Source organism: Colius striatus, chromosome 1 (genome assembly GCF_028858725.1).
Source record: "Colius striatus isolate bColStr4 chromosome 1, bColStr4.1.hap1, whole genome shotgun sequence".
NCBI lineage: Eukaryota > Metazoa > Chordata > Aves > Coliiformes > Coliidae > Colius > Colius striatus.
Window position 1 is genome coordinate 190,578,666 of NC_084759.1, and position 20,348 is coordinate 190,599,013.

General features: G+C 37.0%; 1 protein-coding gene across 2 annotated transcripts in view; it reads left to right on the top strand.

Annotated features, from left to right (window-relative positions):
- The window catches only part of CERK (ceramide kinase), a 40,960-nt gene extending 21,888 nt beyond the window's left edge, over positions 1-19,072 (top strand). The window contains exons 7-13 of one of the 2 annotated variants that reach the window (XM_062018462.1): positions 5,815-5,889; positions 7,528-7,680; positions 8,468-8,573; positions 10,534-10,604; positions 12,936-13,141; positions 15,602-15,810; positions 17,156-19,072. In XM_062018462.1, the coding sequence (XP_061874446.1) occupies positions 5,815-5,889; positions 7,528-7,680; positions 8,468-8,573; positions 10,534-10,604; positions 12,936-13,141; positions 15,602-15,810; positions 17,156-17,255 (920 nt within the window). In that variant the 3' untranslated portion in view covers positions 17,256-19,072. The remainder of the gene's footprint in view (positions 1-5,814; positions 5,890-7,527; positions 7,681-8,467; positions 8,574-10,533; positions 10,605-12,935; positions 13,142-15,601; positions 15,811-17,155) is intronic. The other variant, XM_062018472.1, reaches the window with a different exon arrangement.
- The last annotated feature ends 1,276 nt before the right edge of the window (positions 19,073-20,348 follow it).

The window sequence follows — 20,348 nt, forward strand, 5'->3', positions numbered from 1 at the left end:
AGCAATGATTTCTCACTCAATCAGAGTGGAAGTATACTTCCATAGAACTTGTAAGAGAAGTTATTCTGTTTTTAAGTGACACTGAGGTTTTATCCACATGTGGCAGCATTAAAATGATACCTTCTGGAGCAGTTTATTCTTCTTACTAAACTAAACTGAAAGTGGGGGACAAAGCTGTCAGTTGCCATCAAAGGACTCTTTAGTGATTAGATTAAATGCTCTTATGGTCTCAGCAGTTTAAAAAAAAATAATCCCATTTCAGTCTGTGTTGTAGCATCATATTAATGCATTTGTTCTTCTGAAAACCAAGTCGGGCAGCCTGCCCTGGGGATAGTGCTTCCAAGCACTTGAGAAGATTGAGTAAAGTGTAGAAACAAAGTGTTGATTGCTATATTGATTTATGCTTCTAGAATATCCACATCCTTCTGACTTCTGTTGTGGTCAAGGTATGAACTCTAATGTCTAGGACTGAAACGTGTGTTATGATTATAATCATGTTGATGTGTAGCTGTAGCAGTTTAGCGAAGACGGCACAGGCTGCTTATGTGAAGGTTGTACAGAAAAATGGTGGAGATTTCATTTACAAACTTAAAAAGTGGCTGCAAGTCAAATCATGAAGCGTGATTGGACTCATACTGCTGACATCTACATTGCAAAATTTGTCTTTGAAAATGTATTAAAGCATAGCGTAAAAAGCTATCTAATTCTTTTTTTAAATGACTCCAAGTGCTGTGTCCACAGCCTTCTCTGTTACAACATTTTTAATATTTAATGTTCTTTGTAGTTTAGTTTGCATCTCATTTCAAGGTTCAGTATGTCCAGTTTGAAATCTCAAGTGCAATGTTTTGTGTTCTTTCTTCAGCATTTTAAATCAATTATTCTGGAAATGACAGTTGTAGAGCCAAATGCTCCATGTAATATGGTAGGACTGTTTGAAGACAACCAAGTAAAGATTACTTTTCCTCTCTCAAATCTGCTATTATTGTATTAATCCAGATGGTCTTTTGAGATCCTTTCCAACTCTTAAGATTCTGTTATTTTGTGGTACTGAACTTCTGCTGAAGTGATTACCAAAAATTCCCCAGCCCAAAGTCTTTCTGAACTTCTCTTGTTTTTTTTAAGCCAGTCTGTCATTGTGCAGACGTGTTAACTAGATGTCTTGGTTTCTGGATAGAGAAAAGAAGTTACATGAATCTTTGAGTAGGAGAGTTACTGTGTGCCTCAGCCATTCATCTCTGCCTGTAACAGTAGCTTCGCCTCTTAGATTTGAATGGGTGAGATCCTTGTCATTTGAAAATCTCTTCCCAGAAAAAGTCACCATCTATATTTTTTTAAAAATACTAAATGCTATGTACAAGAGTACAAGGTTACTCTGTCATTAACGTGACTCACCTGCTGTTTTATCATTGAACTGACTGCATGGATTGTGACCAAGAAAATAGTGAAAACATAGAGGACCCATGCTTGAGTTGGTACTCTACCTGTTTGCAGTACAGAATCCTGCTGCCATGCTAACTGGTCTCTGAGGATTCTGAGTGTCCTGTGGAAGCACCTGCCCTGTCAAGGGTGTCTCATCTGGAGCAATGTTCATGAGTGCTGAGAATATTGCTTTAAATTCTCTCTTCTCTATAGCATGGGCATCTAGCTGACTGTTGCTTCTGTCATCTGCTTAAGTTCAGTACTACAATGGCAGTCTTCCAGTTCTTTGGAATTTGTTTAGTTTTCCATCAGTAAAAGCACAAAAATGAATATTTATAGTGCAAAGCACACATTTTGGTTTAAGAGAACATAGTTGTAAATTTGATAGTCATTAATTTTTCAGATTATTAATTCTAGCACTTTGCCTTCTCATTTATTACAGATAGTAAACATTGATTCCTATGGCATGTACTGTTCTGTACAACCAATAAATAATCTGATTTTGCTTATCACTTTGGTGACTCTATGACCAATTTAAAGCTTTTGAGGTGGTATCTGAGCACCTGTCTGCATGACTTGTCTACTCACAAGTATCCAGCAATATTTGCATGCAAAGGGGAAATCTAGTGATTTAGCTGCACTGTATTCTGTGTAGTACAGTCCATCACTGTGGTTTCTTTAATCTTGCTTTAGCAAAACTGTTTTATGGGAAGTACATACTCTTCAATGTTTTAAATACATACCTTGCTCTTTTCTCCTTGTGATTAATTAAAAGGATTTCCTTGATTATTTTAAGTCATTAAATTATTTATTTTTAAAAAGGCAATATTTAAATTTGGTGAGGGAAGAACACAGAAGAACTTGCCTATATAAAATCTACATATCATACCTCATGAATGTATCATACCTCCTAATAACAAACAGACTTTTGGGAAAATGGGCAGTGAAACCAGGCTCTAGTACATATAATATGGTAAAGATTCCAAGAAATTATGCTTATTTCAACAGACTAGTTGATGTGTCTTCCACATACTTCATGTTTTCAGTAGGCTCTCAATATCAGAATATCCAGGGTGAGACCTTTCTTTAGCTGGGAGGCTTCAGACATTTAATTTGGAATTCAGCCATCTATGTATGGTGGTCTGATGCCCCTGTCTTAAAATGCAGTAGCCTTTTGCAAGACAGATGTTACGCTCCATTGCTGTTGGAGGCCAAGCAGAGTAATCTCCAACACTTGAATGCCAGTTGGTGTCATTTTAGGTGATGACGTTACTCTCCTAGAGTTAAGTTTCAATTTGAAATAAATACCCAAATTTTGATGCTCACATTGTCTTTGGGTGAGATGGGCATCTAAACTGATATTCTAGCCAGGGCATCTGGTTAATATGGTTAGTTCAGTCTGTAGACCTTGTTGCATCTGACGTATCTTCTGCAAATATCTTGTTTCCTAAGGCTCTTCAGATGGAGCCTGCATGTGAGTACCCTGAATCAAGCTCAAGCTGCTCTCGCCATTCTTGCTAAGATATCCTTGACCAGAATGGAAGCTTTGACATAGTCTGCAGTGTTACATGTACACATGTAACTTCTACATGTCTCTAACCTGAAATGTAACTATTTGCTTCCATACCAATTTTCTTCCCTTCTGTTTCACTAATGCAAAAATTAGTTACCACTCTGAAGATCTTTCTCTCCCTTTTTTTTTTAATGAATTAGCTAGTTAACAAGTAGGAAAACTGCTTTCTTCTCATTTACATGTTATTCTCTTTCACTCTGTTAAGCTGTAGCCCTTAAAAATCTCCAAGAAAAATCTGGCAGACTATGTGTATAGCTTTTCTGTTCATTTAACCAGAACAAGTGATATCTACCACCTAACATTAGTGAAGAGACTTGCTCTCTGAAAGCTTCTGGGCCAAATTGAGCACTCTGGAAATCCTAGGCTGTTAATCAAGGACTGTTGGTCTAGCTATGTTTACATTCCAATCCTGGTTTCTGTATCAGATTTATACTGATTAAATAAGCCAGATTTTGGTGGGGTTTGCATGTGTATTTACTCAGAATGCTGTTTCAACAGCAGTAACTTCCAAATCCTTTAAAAGACTCACCTAACTTAAAACTAAGGAGAAACCCATTTTTTGTCCAAAGTGGTCTGGAATTCTGGTTATGAAATAGTCAAATAGATTCAAGTTGACAGGCATTCTGGACATTTTTGTGACCTTTACATTAGTACTGTTAGGGTCATGCTTGGTGTAGTGTTACAACAAGTTATAGTCTTATGGAATATGTGTAAGGAATGCTACTATTTTTGTTATTCTATGCTACTAGCTCTGACGAAGAAACCCAACGTTTTATGTTTGTAGTTGGTACTCCACTGGCATATCTGAGAGAAGATGATTTGACAGTTGGAAAACAGCGTTAGTGTCTTCCCCAGTTTTAGAATCTTAGAATTAATTTCAGATTTCAGATCTAATTTTAGCCCTCCTGTGCTAGCTAATGAACAGAAATGAAAGCAGGTTCTAAAGAGTTGCCCAAAAGCTAAATCAGCTTTTAATTGACTACAGAAGAGTACAGGGGGATAAACCTCTGGTATTAAAATAGAGCTTGCCTGAGTTCCCCTCTTCTCCTCTTACCTGTAGCGTAAGACTACTTGGAAGCTCAATTTACATCAAAACAAATGTGACTAAGGTAATTCTAACAGCAAAATGCAAACAGATCTTGAAGAAATGAGAAAGGGTGGATAAAATCTTAGACTTGTACTTTCATCAGTAAAAGTTCATCTCAGATCAGCAGCTGTTTTTAGTGATTATTTTGGTTTTGTTTTTAGAAGTAGTAAGAATTTTCAACCTAACTGGAATTCATAAGTGTAGGAGGCAAAATGAAACTGAAAAAGATTGCAGTAAAGCGTTGCCTTAGTATCTGAACTCTGCTTGATATTTTCTGCTATAAAACTCCAAATGCAACACAGTGGCCGTCATCTGTGTACCTTGTCTGTTAGAAAATTAAGGGGAAAGTGGAGTCCTGCTTCCTTTGTGCTGGCATATGCTTGTAATGGTACACTTGCACCATCTTGAACTTCAACCTTCTAAAGAGAGATCTCTTCAGTCACAGTATTTCTTTTGTTCTGCAATTCTGTTGTATTTACTGTCTCTTTAATTGGCTCCTGGAGTTGCTTCTTGTTCACTGTGGCTGCCTTCTGTATAGTGTTTGCTTGATAGAAGCTTCTTTCATGCCTTTCACTGGCAGGGGAAGTAGTGTCCATTTCCTGAGAAGTGAGGTGGAGGGGGAAAGGTCATCTTTGCTCATATTGGTAACTATATGTCCTGACTGTTCTCAGAAATGAGAAAAAAATCCACTTTTGGTTCTAAATAGTGATTACTTGTTCCTTCATTTTTAGTTCTGTATTTAAATTTGATTAGGCGTCAGAAATGGAGTGCAGTGTCTGAGCTGTTCTATATCTAGTGTATCAGTAGCAAATCTGATAACATATATGTAATCTTTTGTTTTCAGATTGCTAGCCTTGACTTGAAAGGATTTCATTTTCAAGGAAGGGATGGGAGAAACTACAAGATAAATTTGGAGTTAGGTGCTGCAACAAATATCCTGCAGTATGTCTGGCCCTGACTTCCAAGTCCCTGCTCCAGAGTAAAAATTAGAACCCTACCTTAGGCTCTTAGATTGCTTTTTGTAGGTATGGGAGACAATTGCCTATCTCTAAACAGCACAGTATGAATGTACATACTGACTGAGGAAGAGCCTGAAATTAGTAACAAAGACAGAATATAGGTGAAACTTAAAGCTATCCTCCTTTTTCTTGTAGGTATTTTGCTCAAAACAGTAATGGTATATTGCTATCCACTTTGATCCCCTATCTGGAATTCCTGAAAGCAAATATTTACTAATTTTCAAATAGTGGAACTAAGCAAGAGTTTCTGGTTTAAGATGTAAGTGCAGGAGAGTATGTTGGCAGACAGGAATTTAGATCAGTCCCCTAAAAAACAGGAGACTAGTCAACTTCCTTTCTTTCATGAGGTCTCAATAAGTAAGAAATCTTAACCAAAGGAGAATTGGCCTATGCATTCTTTCTCCTCCATCCTTATTTGATATAATGTAATCTTTAATTTTTCATGTGAATTAACTTATTTGCCTCCACTACCAGCTATAAATTTATTGCTTACATTGTGAAAATCTATGGTTTTTTATATGAAGAGAGAGAAATTCTGCTCACCGTGGGAAAGGTATTACTATTGAAATCACAATATTTGTATCTTTGTGTTTACTTTGTTCCATAAAATAGAAGGGGGCAAGCCGAAGGAATGTAATGCCTTTACTTGGAGGACCCCACCAATGATACTTGTTTTGAAAAGATATAAATTAATCTCTAGTTTTTTTATTTTTCAGGATCAACAGATTGTGTATGCTACTCAACTGTTGGCATTTCTGATCCAGTAACATCAGCTCTTCATATTATTGTAGGTGGGTGATCACAGTTCATGATTTTGTTATGAAAATTATGAAAATAGCAAAAAATAGTAATTTCATTTAATTCTGTCTGTGAAATATAATTTGAGTATAAGGGTTGAGTCAAAATAAGAAGTTTTTGTCCAGGATTTAAGTCCCTGATTTGCAATGCAAGAGTCTAAAAATTAATTACTTTCTCTACTGCAATTCTTTGTTTTCAAAGGATCATAACATTATGAAACTTTATATGTGGTTATTTAAGTGTTCATGTGTTTCAGCATGCTTTTGAAAATAGCAGTGAAATACAATAAGTAGAGTAAGTTGTTGGACTCTATATATCTTTTATAGAGAAAGCTATGACAAGTGCACGTACACTTGATTGGCAGTATTTTCTGCTAGTTGCCCAGTTGTCCTGTGAAATTCAAGGCTTCCATGCCAAGTTAAAAGTATGGCTTCTTCTTAACTGAAATTGGCTGATAATTTACCATTTTTACCATCTGTAAGTCATGTATTTGAGGAAGAGCTAAGGAGGAAAACAACTACACTTCAGTAAATGCTTTTTGATATGTTGGCATCAGTAGGGATGCTGACATTGCCACTTCTCAAAGTCCTGTCGTAATGGAGTCCCTGAAGTGCACAGGGGCTGAAGGAAACAGCTTGACATATTCAGTGCATTGTGATTGGTGGTGTCCATCCCATCTGCCACATCCTGAAGAATCACAGTCACCCAGTTCTTAATACTGAATGTGAAAAATTGTGCAAGGTGGTCTTCAGTTCTAATGGTGCTGTGTAAGCTTAAAAGGATAGAATCTTCAAATGAGTGATTTTTTTCATAATCACATGTTACTGAGTGCTTAATAATTGCAGCTTTAGGAGCTGGTGTTGCAAAGGTTTACGTGTGTACTTCTCTGTTACTATCCTAGAGTTAACTGTTCAGTGTATGCAGAGTTCAGGCCATTGGGCTAGGATTAGAGAGAGATTCAGTATATTGTAGTAATTTACCTGGATTATTTAGATTTTGAAGAGTCTCAGTCGCTTATAAAAAGGGTTCTTCACAGTAGTCTGTGGTGGAAGGATAAGAGGCAGTGAAAAGAAGGAAAAAAATCAAACAAAACAAAAAAGAAACAGGCAAAGAAGCACCACCACCACCACCCCCAGACCTACCAAAACCCACCACCACTCCAAAGCTTACACTACAGGTACATCAGAGAGGTGGTGTACTCTGTTCTCAGGGATTTTCAGGACTTGACTGGATAAGCCCTGAGTAGCCTTATCTGACCTCACAGCTAAACTTACTTTGAATGAGAGGTTTGATGAGAAACCTCTTAAGAGCCCTTCCAGCTCGAATTATCCTCTGATAATTTGACTTGCAGGATTAGTGTGCTGAAGATGAATGGAGGGGAAATGAGTGTGAATTCTTAATTATAGTTTTTTTAGCACATTGACCTCTTTCTTCCCACTTGGTGCTTTTTAATTATTAAATTAAATCAGTATTAAAGTTTTTTCCTTTCTGCATGTGTAAGAAATATATAAGGACGTGACATGTATGTTGTGACATAAATACAACCTATTTTTAACTTTCTTAAACTTTGTTGTTAAAAGTTACTACTGTATTTTCAACTGCAAACAAAATAAGTCTTCTGATCTTCATAGGTGACTGTCAACCTCTGGATGTCTCTTCTGTACATCATAACAACACGTTTTTGAGATACTCTGTATCATTGCTGGGTTATGGCTTTTACGGAGATATATTAAAAGATAGTGAAAAGAAGCGGTGGATGGGTCCGATGAGATATGACTACTCAGGTAACTTGTGTAATGATTGCATTCCTATGTCACAATGTAAACATATTGGAGCAGTAGATGTACTCTTTCCAAGCCAACCTTCTCTAAAGCTTTTAAACATCAGAAACATACTGAACCTGATTTTAAACTCCTTGTCATACCAAGTACATTGGATCACATCACGTAAAGCTCTGTAACTTTGGAGATAACATTAACAGGGTGCTCATTAAAGTTCTGTTGAATGTCACCTAGTCATAGCTGCCTAAAAAGTAATAGCTTTACTGTACTAATCATTTTTACTTTCTTTTCAGTCAATTAGAAAGAGATAGGTAGTCCTATGTCTTTAGAGCTGATGGAATGGACTGTTAATGTTGTCCTTCTTCCAGCGGTGATTATAGATGAGAAGTTTAGCCTAGCTCGTGATTATTTGGGTTAATCCTGTGCTATTGAAAAGTATTTTTTGCCTCCTTTGATTTGTCTTGTTTTAGAGAAAGGAATTGCAAAAGCAAATTTTAGGGCCAGTGTTAAGATTTGGCAGTGATGTACAGATAAAATTTTTTTGTTGGCTTTTAAAGGTGTCAAGCAAAGTCATGGCACTGTTGGCAAATGTTAAAGATTTTGGCGGGAGTAGTATTTCCTTGTCGTTTACAGTCTAAAACATCATAATAGAAATCTGTTAACTAGAGGAGGGCATCTATTATTTTCCACTCCTTAGAGAAGGAGAGGAACAATCGAGAGTTGTATGCAGAGGTGTTTGCAGTGTGGATTTATAGTGACTTAATGCTACTTAATATCTCTTTTCATATAGGCTTCAAGACTTTTCTTTCTCATCATTACTATGAAGGAACAATTTCATTTCAACCAGCAAAGCACACACTGGGATCTCCACGAGATAAAGATAGCTGCAGAGCAGGGTAGGGTAATGTTTATCTCTGAATTATTTGAAGAGGCCTGCACATAACCAGGTTACAGAAATGTTGTTTATAACATCAAAATGCTTACTGTGAAGGAGGCAAGCTTGTAAAAAGGTTCATTGACTCATTAAAGAGAGCACCATTTTTATCAGATCAGTAAACAAAAATGTAATAAAATTGTTAGCTGCTCCCCTCCTCACTCAATTTTAAATGCAGAAAAATATACAAGATACTGAAGGTACTATGATGTGTCACTGCTAATGTTAAGTCTGGATACCTTGTAGCTTTTACAAATGGAAATAATTATTAAAAAATTCTCAGATGTTCACACTGTAGCTGGATCTAGCAATTCTCGTGATTTAGTGCCGTGACAACAGTTGTCATTGTTTGTCCTGGGGATAGATCCTCTCGGGAATCAACCTGTTTAGCCTTTTTTTATAGATTGTTACTATGCTCTATAAATTCGGAATTATATTCTTCAGTAGTTTCTTCAGTCAGGAGGCCTACCTTAATCTCCCATGATTCCTTATATGCTTCTTTATATGTGAGTATAGCTATTGGAGAGCTAGTAGTTGTTACAGCAGCAAAAACCACAGCAAGGTTCAGAGGAGCCAGAAGCTTTGGACAGAAATTACATGTAACTTGAGACTGTACTGTGGTAGGGCTGTGACATACTACAGATCACAGCCCCCTTTACTACCTGCAGCAACTTTCCTGATGCAAGGGAAGATCCAGAGCAAGAGAACTGTTACCCAGGTCTGTCAGGGAGTAAAGAGTGCCTGGTGCCTCACAGAGGATTTTATACATCCTGGTTATTGCCAGAAGGACAATAGGGCTGGACACAAGCAATTTAGGAGAGTCTTGGAGTATGGTGATGACAGCAATCATGCAGATGATTGACAGACTGACTAGAACAAATGCTAAGCTTACAGAAAAAGGAAAGCAGGGATGGGATGATTGAGGGCAGTCTTGGCAGTAGTGACTGTGAGATTATAGTTTAAAATCCTGAGAGAAAGCAGGCAAGGTGAAAAGTAAAATTGCAACCCTGAAGTTTAGGAGAATAGAGTTCTATTTATTTGGGAATCTTGTCAAGATTCAGTGGGAGACCTAAAGAGGCCCAGGAGACTTGAATGATACTTACTCAAACCACAAGAACAGTCCATTCTGCTATACAAAAACTTGAGTAAGTGTGATAGAAAACCAGTGCAGATCAACAAGGATTTTGGAGGTAAAACGAATCACAGAATCTCAGGGGCTGGAAGGCACCTTGAAAGATCATCTAGTCCAGCCCACCTGCCAGAGCAGGGCCACCTAGAGCAGGTCACACAGGAACTCGTCCAGATGGGTTTTGTATGTCCCTAGAGAAGGAGGCTCAACAACCCATCTGGGCAGCCTGTTACAGTGCTCTATCACCTTCACAGTGAAGACATTCTTCCTTGTATTTCTTTGGAACTTCTTATGTTCCAGCTGATATTCATTGCCCCTTGTCCTATCATTGGACATCATTAAGAAGAGCCTGGCTCCATCTTCCTGACATCCACGGTATACATATTTGTAAACATTAATGAGGTCACTCCTCAGTCTCCTCCAAGCTAAAGAGCCCCAACTCCCTCAGCCTTTCATCGTAAGGGAGATGCTTCACTCCCTTACAAAGCAGAAATGGAATGAATTTCCGGTGAAATGGAAAGAAGCATTGCCTAAAGTGCAGGGATGGAAGTGAGAAAGTCAAAGCTTAGGTGGGTGGAGCTTATGGCTCTGTGATTCTGTTGTTTCTGAAATCCAGGAGCCTCCAGCACTGTGCGTTACCATTACTGCCTGCAGGGCGATGGTGATTCATAGCTGTCAGTGCACTGCTGCATCCTGTGGTGGGGGGAAGATCTTGTAATGACTGGGTAAAGCAAAAAAGTTGAACTGAATATTGGTTTTGTTTTCCGTAGCTGAATGGTATTTGTGTTTTCAGATGTTACATTTGCAAGAGAAGTGAGCAACAGCTGGCAGAACAGAACAAGGAATGTGGATTAAAACAAGAAGGTAATTTGTCATAAAAAAATAAGATGGTATAGTATTATACAAAGTATTATTCTTCAAAATATGTCAGTTCAAGTGTTGTGTGTTTGATTTTTTTAATCATCATGAGTTACTAGATAATACAATTTTTATGAGTTTAAGGAAATATGTTTAAATAGGTGATTATTATGTGAAGTGTAATTTCCATCCAAACCTTAGAAAATTCTAATACAGTTACACTAAGTGTGCATTCAATTGGGTCTCATTTCTTTAGAAAAATATTTTCTGTGATCTGGGACTTTTTCTGAGAAGAGTTTAACTGATGAACTATGAGGCAGTACAGAAGGAAGCAGTTCATAAAAATAACTTTTAGAATAGATCAGGCTTAAAAAATTGTGTTTATTAGCACAAACTTGTAAAGCTGTTTATTAAATAAATGTGAGGCAGTGAACTTGGAGAACTCATCAGTGACCAGGTGGACTTACATATTTCTGTACGATACCCCACCACTACTCAGTTCTGTTCTGTTCACCTTCATCTTGAAGCCATGGCCTCATCATTTGCCTGCGGCCTGCACAGAGTCATTCTGTAGCTTGTCGTTTTGGTCGTTTATCATCTCTCTTAACATACACATTTTGAATCTGATTTAAAGTATTTCTTTCTGTACTGTCCTGCTTGAGAGCAACATAAAAAGATCATCAGTAAAGCAAGCAATACTAAAACCACTCTGGCAAATGATGTAAAAATGTTGAATTTAAGAGGTGCATTTTTTCTTGGTATTACTGATTTATCAATGTCTTCTGTCACATTATAATCCTATTCTGTTTTTCTTGGTCCTGTTACTAAAGAGTGGATAATAAGTTCCAATATAAAAATTCAAGGAAGCAAGAAAAGTTCAAAGATTAAAGGATGATGACAGAATGTTTTTCAAACATCTTTTTTCCTTTTTTTTTTCCTGTATTTTCTGACATAGGAAGCTTGTAAAAGGTCAATTAAAATGAATGCATCATGGACTTTTAGGTCCAAATCTAATAATGTTTCTCTAAAGTAAATACAAAGTTCCTAAAACTAATACAGTAAAGAATATCAGAATTTCACGACATGAAATATGTAGTATAAATGTCATCTATGGTCTCATCAAAGAAACACCTTGAAAGTAACTAAGTTAACCCAAATGTGGGGAACTGAATAATGTTAGATGTAAGTCTGCACGTGTTAATATGCCTCAAGACCTCTTCCTTGCTGTGGTTTGATGATCAAGCTTTATAAACTTAATAGTTTTCTGTTCATTCCTTAATTTTATCCTTATCATCAACAATGGCACTCGACTCCTGAACAGTCTGAGAGCTGAGTGTATCTCCGTGGACTGCTCCAGATCACTACTTCCGTGGAGCTGGTCCTTTGAATCATGAGGAGAAAAGGAGAGATCATTATGACTGCTTTATGACTTGCTCTTATTGTAGTGAGGAAGGCAGTCATGTGTAATCCAAAAATGCAAAGGCATTTTTAATCTTTTTTTTTTTAATCCATAGTCAAGAAAATACAGTTTAGATGATGGCTCTGTTCAGTGCCTGTAAGTGTTTTTTTTGTTCCAGAAAATTCCTCTGCCTATGGTAGTAATGATGCCATCACATACTTAAGCTCAGTCTAGGTCAAATCTCTAACAGTATAGTTTCATGTTTTTGAAAACAGACTTTTGTGTTGTTTCCCAGAAATCTCTGAAGATCTACACATGGGAAAGTTCAATAGTGTTAATAGTATTCATCTTCAGACACTTGGGCTTGAGGTGAAAACAGGCTACTGATCTGCTGCTTGCTGGTCTTTGCTGAACCCTGAGTCATCTCTTCACTTTTTGTCTTTTGGGTTTTTTCCTAGCTATAGTTTGAAGGTATTGAAGCAGAAGAGGAACACTGATTTAGAAACCAAATACTAAACTGCCTTTGCATTGTTGTTTATTAGAGATTAAAATATTGCAAGAGCAAGAATAAAATTTTTCAAAGGTTAACCCCCCCGTTGAAGTTTCACACTACCAGAGTTGTAGCTTGCCTCTGTCTTTTCCCTGCCTGAGACTTTGTGGCCTTACCTGAGTATTGTTGATCCTGAATTTGACATGTATATGTCAGACATTGTGAGCAACTTTAATAGGTAATCATAGTCTGTAATGGGAGAAAGCAACTTTTTCTGATACTATATGAAAAATAGATTTTTTTTTTTTAGTTTTAGACATTTATTGACAGTACATGAATATTCCCAGTAAAAACTTTTTAAGTTGCCAAGAGTGATTGCTTTTTTTAACTTTCTGATGAGTAGATGAAATAATAACCTGTCTCTAATGCCTTTATTGATGTGTTTCAGAAGATGAAGAAGAATGGAAGGTTATTAAAGGGAAATTTCTAGCCATCAATGCAGTAAATATGAGCTGTGCCTGTCCACGAAGTCCAAAAGGTCTTTCACCAGCAGCTCACTTGGCAGATGGTGCAGCCGACCTCATTCTAGTTCGTAAATGCTCCAGATTTGATTTTCTACGGTATCTTGTCAGACACACAAACCAAGATGATCAGGTGTGTATTCCCTTTGACAACAGTTTCTCCAGAGTTAGTCTAAATTGTAAATATCAATATTCTTATGTGATAAAAAGAACATCTGCAAAGCAGGTTTGGGGGTTTTTTTTAAAGTGTGCGTACATTTTGGGTGCCATAATCTCAGCATGTGTGCCATTTAGAGAATAAAAAACCAGTTTAGCTAAGTCAAGTTTTTGGCCATAACATTCTAACAAAATTGCACTTTTACTAATTGAATTCTGTTTCATAACATTTTCCATGTATTTGCTGTCTGGACAGTTACTTAAAGTGATTCTGTCGCAACTCTGCCCCCATGTAGTTGTTATGAAAAACTGCTCACAGCAGTACAGCGTAGCTGAGGTAGGTGATCTAGTGAAGAATAATAAATCATTTTTTATAAACTATAAAAATGAGATTTAGAAGAAAGTTACTAGAACTGCAGTTTGATTGTAAACTGCAGACTTGTAGCAGAATTTTACTATGTGTATGTGGTCAGGATATGCATTCGGCTTCAAAATTATTCCTTGCATATGTTGTAGCTGTCAGGATAAACTGCAAGGGAAGATTTGTCACTGCTTTGGGTTGTAGTATCTGTTGAAGCCAGAGCTATGGCTGTGAATACACTTATTTAATAGTTGTCACAACTTGATATTATGAACATGTTTTGGAAATGATCTGAACAATGGACTAAAGTCTTATCTTGTTATAAAAACAATAAGAAATCTCACTTTTTTATGATGCTATTTTTCCTTCACTGTAGAAGAATTAGTATAGATTCTCTTTCCTGTATTTCCTCATTACCATTCCCTGGGACATTGTGTGTCTGACTGCATTCCTCCTTCCTGCCAGTTCTCAGTCTTCTCTTCTTCCCTTTAGTCCTTCACACTAACTCTCACTGTTCCCTTGGTATTTTTGATTATTCAAAGTCTTTCTTGTCTGTCTCTCAAATTGGCTTCAGCATTTGTCAATAGACTCTTCTGCTTAGACTTGAGACATGAGAGCATTCATGAGTGGCTCTGTACAGCCATCAATGACAGTTTTTGCAACAAAGTTGTTTGGACTAGCTCACTGCTCAGTGAGGCTCATTTTACCTGTGAGCCACTGCTTCCAGATGTGAAGCTTGACAACTTGACAGTTTGTTTATGGTTAAACGCTGAGGGAACTCTCAGATCTAGGAGGTCACTTCAACTGATGGTTTTTGTGATTTGCCAATGTGGCCATTCTGCTTCCAGTGCTTCCCAGCTGTTTCTTTCTGGGATATGTTGCTTTTAGTGTAGATTTAATGCAGGGCTGTACCTACATCCTCACCACTGATTAGTGTTTACCATAATAGTGGGAAACCCTATTTGAAAACATCAGAAAATGGGAAAGTAAAAAGGAAGAAAAGGGTGTCAATACATTAATACAGGCTGATTTATGGGTAAACTATTTCTTTGTTCACTTCTGCTTCCTTGCCATCCCCTTCTTATAGATGCACTCAAACATACTCCATTGGTTTTGCTAAATGACATGTCTGTATTTATTACAGCTTGAAAAATGTTTAAGTCCAAATCAGTTAAGTTGCTTTCAGAGCAGATAGGGATACCCTCTAATTTGACTGTTCTTTTAATATACAGAGCTTGTTATAAAGCATTTTTAAATATTGTAACATAAAGCTGTAACCTCTCTTGGAAGAGCAATCTCTTAATTGTCCTACTGTTTCTTTCTTAATTGAGTAGTTAGCCATTTTTTTTTTTCTATTGGAATGTAAGAACATTCCTTCTGTTCTTGTGTTCCTGTACATCTAGCACTGTGATGCGATTACACTGTCATGGAATTTTCACCTTCAGGACATTGTTCCAGATGCAGAAGCAGGAGACTTTCAGAAAAGCCCATGTGTCTTAAGGACTAGAGTTGAATAGGTCCTGAGGATAGTACAGAGATAGATTCCAAACCTTTTTAATTTTGATTCCATGTCAAAATAGTTTTTGTAGGGAATTTTTAATAGCTTTTATATACCATTTACTCATAATCTCAGAACCTGTTACCTGATTATGTATAAAGTGGTGGTATTGCAGCTACTTGAAGAGGACCATTCAAAAGTAAGGTTCCATTAGGCTTTATTGCTTCTGACTTATCATAGAGTCATAGAACGGTAGGGTTGGAAGGGACCTTTAGAGATCATCTAGTCCAACTCCCCTGCAGAAGCAGGTCAACCTAGATCAGGTCGCGTAGGCAAAATGTCCAGGTGGGTCTTGAAGACCTCCAAGGAAGGAGACTCCACAATCCCTCTGGGCAGCCTGTGCCACTGCTCCCTCATCCTCACAGTAAAATTGTTCTCTGCCTTAGATAAGCTTCTCTAGGAAATTGGAGTGGACAGACTTTCTTGAATACAAAAATGCTGCATGCTGAGTTGCTTTGCACATCAAACATATTAAACTAATTGTAATTGCCCAATTTAACTTTTTTTTTCCTTTGTAGTTTGACTTCTCATTTGTAGATGTTTATCGGGTGAAGAGTTTTCAATTTACATCAAAGCTTTCAGAAGACAACGAAAGCAGCATCACAGACATAGGAAAGAAACGTTTTGGCCAGTTCTGCAGAGACCATCCGGCCTGTTGCTGTAATATTGCTAATAGCACCTGGAATTGTGATGGAGAAACTCTGGACAGTTCAGCAATTGAAGTGAGGTACGCATCGATTTTTCTCTGTGTATACCAGAAAACATTAAGCCATTAAGAAAACATTGATTTTAAAGGTGCTCATAGGGACATCCCAAAAAGGTGTCTCTGCATAGCAGATTTGAGCCTTCTGATGATAAACTTAATTTTTTTGGTTACTTTTTGGAATCCTTTCCAGAGAATACTCCAATGATATATAATGTAAATGATAACTCTGGGATAGATGGATGGCCCTATCTTTGAAGTCATACTTAATTCTTAGGAACTGATGTTATGTGCTTGAAGTGATCGTGGTGGAGGTGGTGTTGGGAGGATTCTTTTTAAATAAGTGGAATACCTCATTATTCTGAGCAGTAGCTTTTCCTATTAAGCTTAAATAAACATCATTGTCTTACAGAAATACTGAGTATGTCTCATACTTTGATTATTTTGACACACAGCACAGAGTCTTATCTCCAGCCTTGGCATATGGAGAAAGAAGTTTGCAGTTGTGCAAACAGTCAGATTAGAAGGGAAGAGGTTTGTGAAATTTGAAGGGCTTTTTCTTTTTTGGCTGGGGATTTGAGGTTTGGTTGAGGTTTTTTGTTGCTTGTCTTCATTTGTTTTTAGAACAAAGGGAACCAAAACTACAATACAAAATACTTACATACAAGTGTGTTCAATTAAAACATAATCACAGAGCATTCCAAACTGATTTTTATAAATTTTGTGTATTGTACAAGATCAGCTCATTTAAATGCCCCATAGATCTGTTTTTGTGGAAAAAAGGAATAATTGGAGCGATGGAGCTTTCATAGGAGGAAAGGCTGCGGGAACTGGGGCTGTTTAGTCTGGAGAAGAGGAGACTGAGGGGGGGATCTCATTAATATTTGCAAATACCTAAATAGTGGATGTCAGGAGGTTGAACCATCCCTTTTTTCTGTAGTAGCTAGCAATAGGACAAGGGGTAATGGGAAGAAGCTGGAACACAAAAAGTTCTATTTAAACATAAGAAAAAACTATTTACTGTGAGGGAGCCCTGGCACAGGCTGCCCAGAGGGGTTGTGGAGTCTCCTTCCTTGGAGGTCTTCAAAATCCTCCTGGATGTGTTCTTGTGTGACCCTATCTAGGTGGACCTGATCCCACAGGGGTATTGGACTAGATGATCTCTAAAGGTCCCTTCCAACCTCTACCATTCTGTGATTCTATGGTTAGGTGGAAGCAATAAAGCCTTCTTTTTGGTAGACGATCATATGTGAAATGAGAGCACACTTCCTGTAGTGTGGAGCAAAGAACTTCATCCAACTGCTTGAAATTCTTGGCTTGTTAGAATCAAATACATAGTACTCATTCTTTTCTTATTATTATCTTTCAGGGTTCACTGCCAGTTAATGAAACTATTTGCAAGAGGAATCGAGGAAAACTGTAAAGATGAAGCTACCTACAGCCAGATTAGCACTGAACAATTACTATAGACATTGTTCCTCCAATGGGGAGAAGTAAAAAGTAAAAGCTCAAGGAAATTGAGTAAATATGCATTTTAGTCAAATTGACAAGTATTTTAAAGTTTTAGATTACTTTTTTGGCTGCTTCAGTATAATTTTAGACATTTTCTTGCATTGTGTCTTTTTTTTAAAACATTGTAATCATTAAAATATACCTTGGATCAATGTAATCTAAGTTCTGTTAGAAAAGAAGATGGGCATATATATGTGTATTCACAATGACCGATAAATTCTCTGTGCTTTTCTAGAGAGCTAATTTAGCAGCTATGTTGCAATAATGTCTAAATGTCATAAAACATTGGACTTTGCATTGTCATCAAACCAAGATACCAAGATGTTTCCAGTGTCTTAGAAGACATCTTCTGCTGGGAGTGTTACATAGTTGTATGTGGCTTAAATGCTGGGCAACAGTGGTGTCATTCGCATCTTTTTGTAGTAAAATCTTTCATTTTGTAATTCTGACTATACCTTGCAACTTATCAATGCAATTCAAACACACATTCCTGGCTTTAATAAGAGTTTAGAAGTACTTTGAAAAACAAAAGCACATCCATATACAGACCATACCTTATCTATTCTATGAAGGCTTCCTTGCATGATGCTTTTTGGCATTATAAAGGGGTTTTATGACTGTTTGAACAATAACCAAATACCACACTCTGCAAATGCAATGTCTTGCAAGCAGCTTGCAAGGATACTTGTACAATGGTAAGAAGGCACAGGCAAAAGAAAATATAAGTATCTTCTGAAACACCAGCAAGTTTTAATTTTTTTGAAACATCTAAAATTAACATATGAGAAGCTTCCCTCTTCAGTCATTTAGAGATTCTACTATGTATGTTAAGGTGTCTTTGCAAAACAAGATCTTGAAATGTTAAGTTTAAAAATATTATTTGATGATTTAAAGTTTTTAAAATAACATTTGTTTAACTACATAGGAAGCAAAAATTATTTGTTTTGTGAAGTCAAGGGAAGAAATGGGCATCTGATAAATCACGAGTTCACTGTGCTCATTTGTTTTTATGGGAAAAAAATGAAGACTATCATATCTACCTACGGAGTGATTCTTTAAGTTGCATATGGATTTGTCCGTTGTGGCACATACATGTTCTGTGTGTAGGCTTGGGGCTAAATTCTGCTCTTCTTACATAAATTTATTCCTGTCTGAGGACCAGAAATCAGCCTCTGCTCTCTTCTGTCTTAAGTGTATAGTTCTTTTTTGTGTCTAATTAGCTCATGATTCTCTATTTGTGTATATTTATTGGCACTTCTGTCATTCAGCTTGCATTGATTTCATGTCTCTCATCTATTTGGTCTGTGTAAGCCATGGTGATTGGTCATTTTATTACTGAAGCACTTGAAAATTGTTATAAATGGCAGATTTTTTTTTTCTATTGAGGTTATTTACATTCCAATTGTGTATAATATCAAAATGGTGTCCTGTATCTTTGCTACAAAGTGTTACTCATACTGCTCTCTATGACAAAAAGTACTTGCAAATGATCTTTGCTTGAAGTACTGTCATACAAAGTCCAGAATCTGTCTTTTGTTATATAGTATTTCAGGGAAATACTTGAATACTTTTCCAAAGTACTGCTGTTTACTGTCCTTATTAATGCAATGAGCTGAAATGTTGATGGAATGTTTGTCACACATTTGTAACACGTGTTACATGTGCTGTATCTTTGAAGCCGTGTTTAAGAAGTTAAATAGTATTTTTTAACTAAGAATCCTGTTGAAATGAGATTAGGAAGTGCTACAAATGCAATTATTTTTTGGAAGTGTCATTTGTTTAAAAAGTTGTGCAGTTATTTTCATCTATCTGTCAATACTGTGAGAGAACCCAGACTGGAAGTTACTGTAATTCTTGCGCGGGGTATGGTGGTGCACACTCAACTTACCATTCATGAGGGCATTTATGAGGCGTTACAGCTATCCAGATCATGTTCTCTTGAATGAGAACAGGAGTAAATACTAACCAGCTATTTCCATTAGTTTGCTAACAAGTCACAAGACCCTTACTCGAAAAATAGAGGCTTAATCTCTTTGTGAATGTATATTGAAATGCTCTGAATAGTTCTAATATCTGAAGCCGAGTGTTTGGTGTTTCCAAAGAAGGCCACAGTGAAGAACCTCATTCTGAGGAACCAGCCTCCAGAAAAGCAGGAGGAAAGATCATTCTGCAATATGGCTGTTAAGTAGGAAGTAAATAATAAATATATTGCACCATAATAGAATGGAAAGATCTTAGGTGATAGAAAAGCTGCATAGTTGTATTTGAATAATTGTTTGTAGCATACTAGCAAAGCACCATATATGAGTTTTGCAACACATCTAGTCCCTTTTTAAGAAGAGAGCTGCCTAAGTAACGTCTGCTTACATTTTACTTGTAGGGTTTTTTCCTCTGAATGTAGCCTCAGTATGGAAATTCTGTGCAGAAAAACCCAGGTTGATTAATTATTTTTCTTTCTTTTTTTCCCAATCTTGCTGGCTTCAAGATTAGAAAATGCATTTTGGTTTCTGATGCTAGGGCATTTCATTTCAAAAATAAAATTACATCGTACAGCAATACAGTGGTTCTCTTCTTTTCACCACTTGAAAAAATACCTACCTTTGTTGTGGCAATAATGTGCTCAGTGTAAGCAGTGGGGACAAAGTAACCAGGTGGAGGAGTAATTCACAAGCTTCAGTTTGCATTGAGCAGGACTTTGTAGGAAGTGGGAGTGTGGACAAGCACTGAGAGTGAAGCAAAGCAACCGGCAAGGCTGGACTAACACTAGAACTACACACCTCGGCCTCGGTAAACTAAAGATTGAAAGAGGGAGAAGAAACTTATGTATACTTCAGGTATTTAGTATGGAAAAAATCTAAATACAAAAAAGTGAAAGAAAACTACCATTCTAAGCAGCAAGAACTATGCAGTATGAATAGTGTACAGTATTTAGATGGAGTGTTTTAGAATTTCAGTGCAATAGTTATTACAGATGCAGCAGCTATGCTAAGAAGTAAACCATGTTTGTTGTAGAGGGGCAATCTGCACAGAAGGATAACATGATTTTCAGC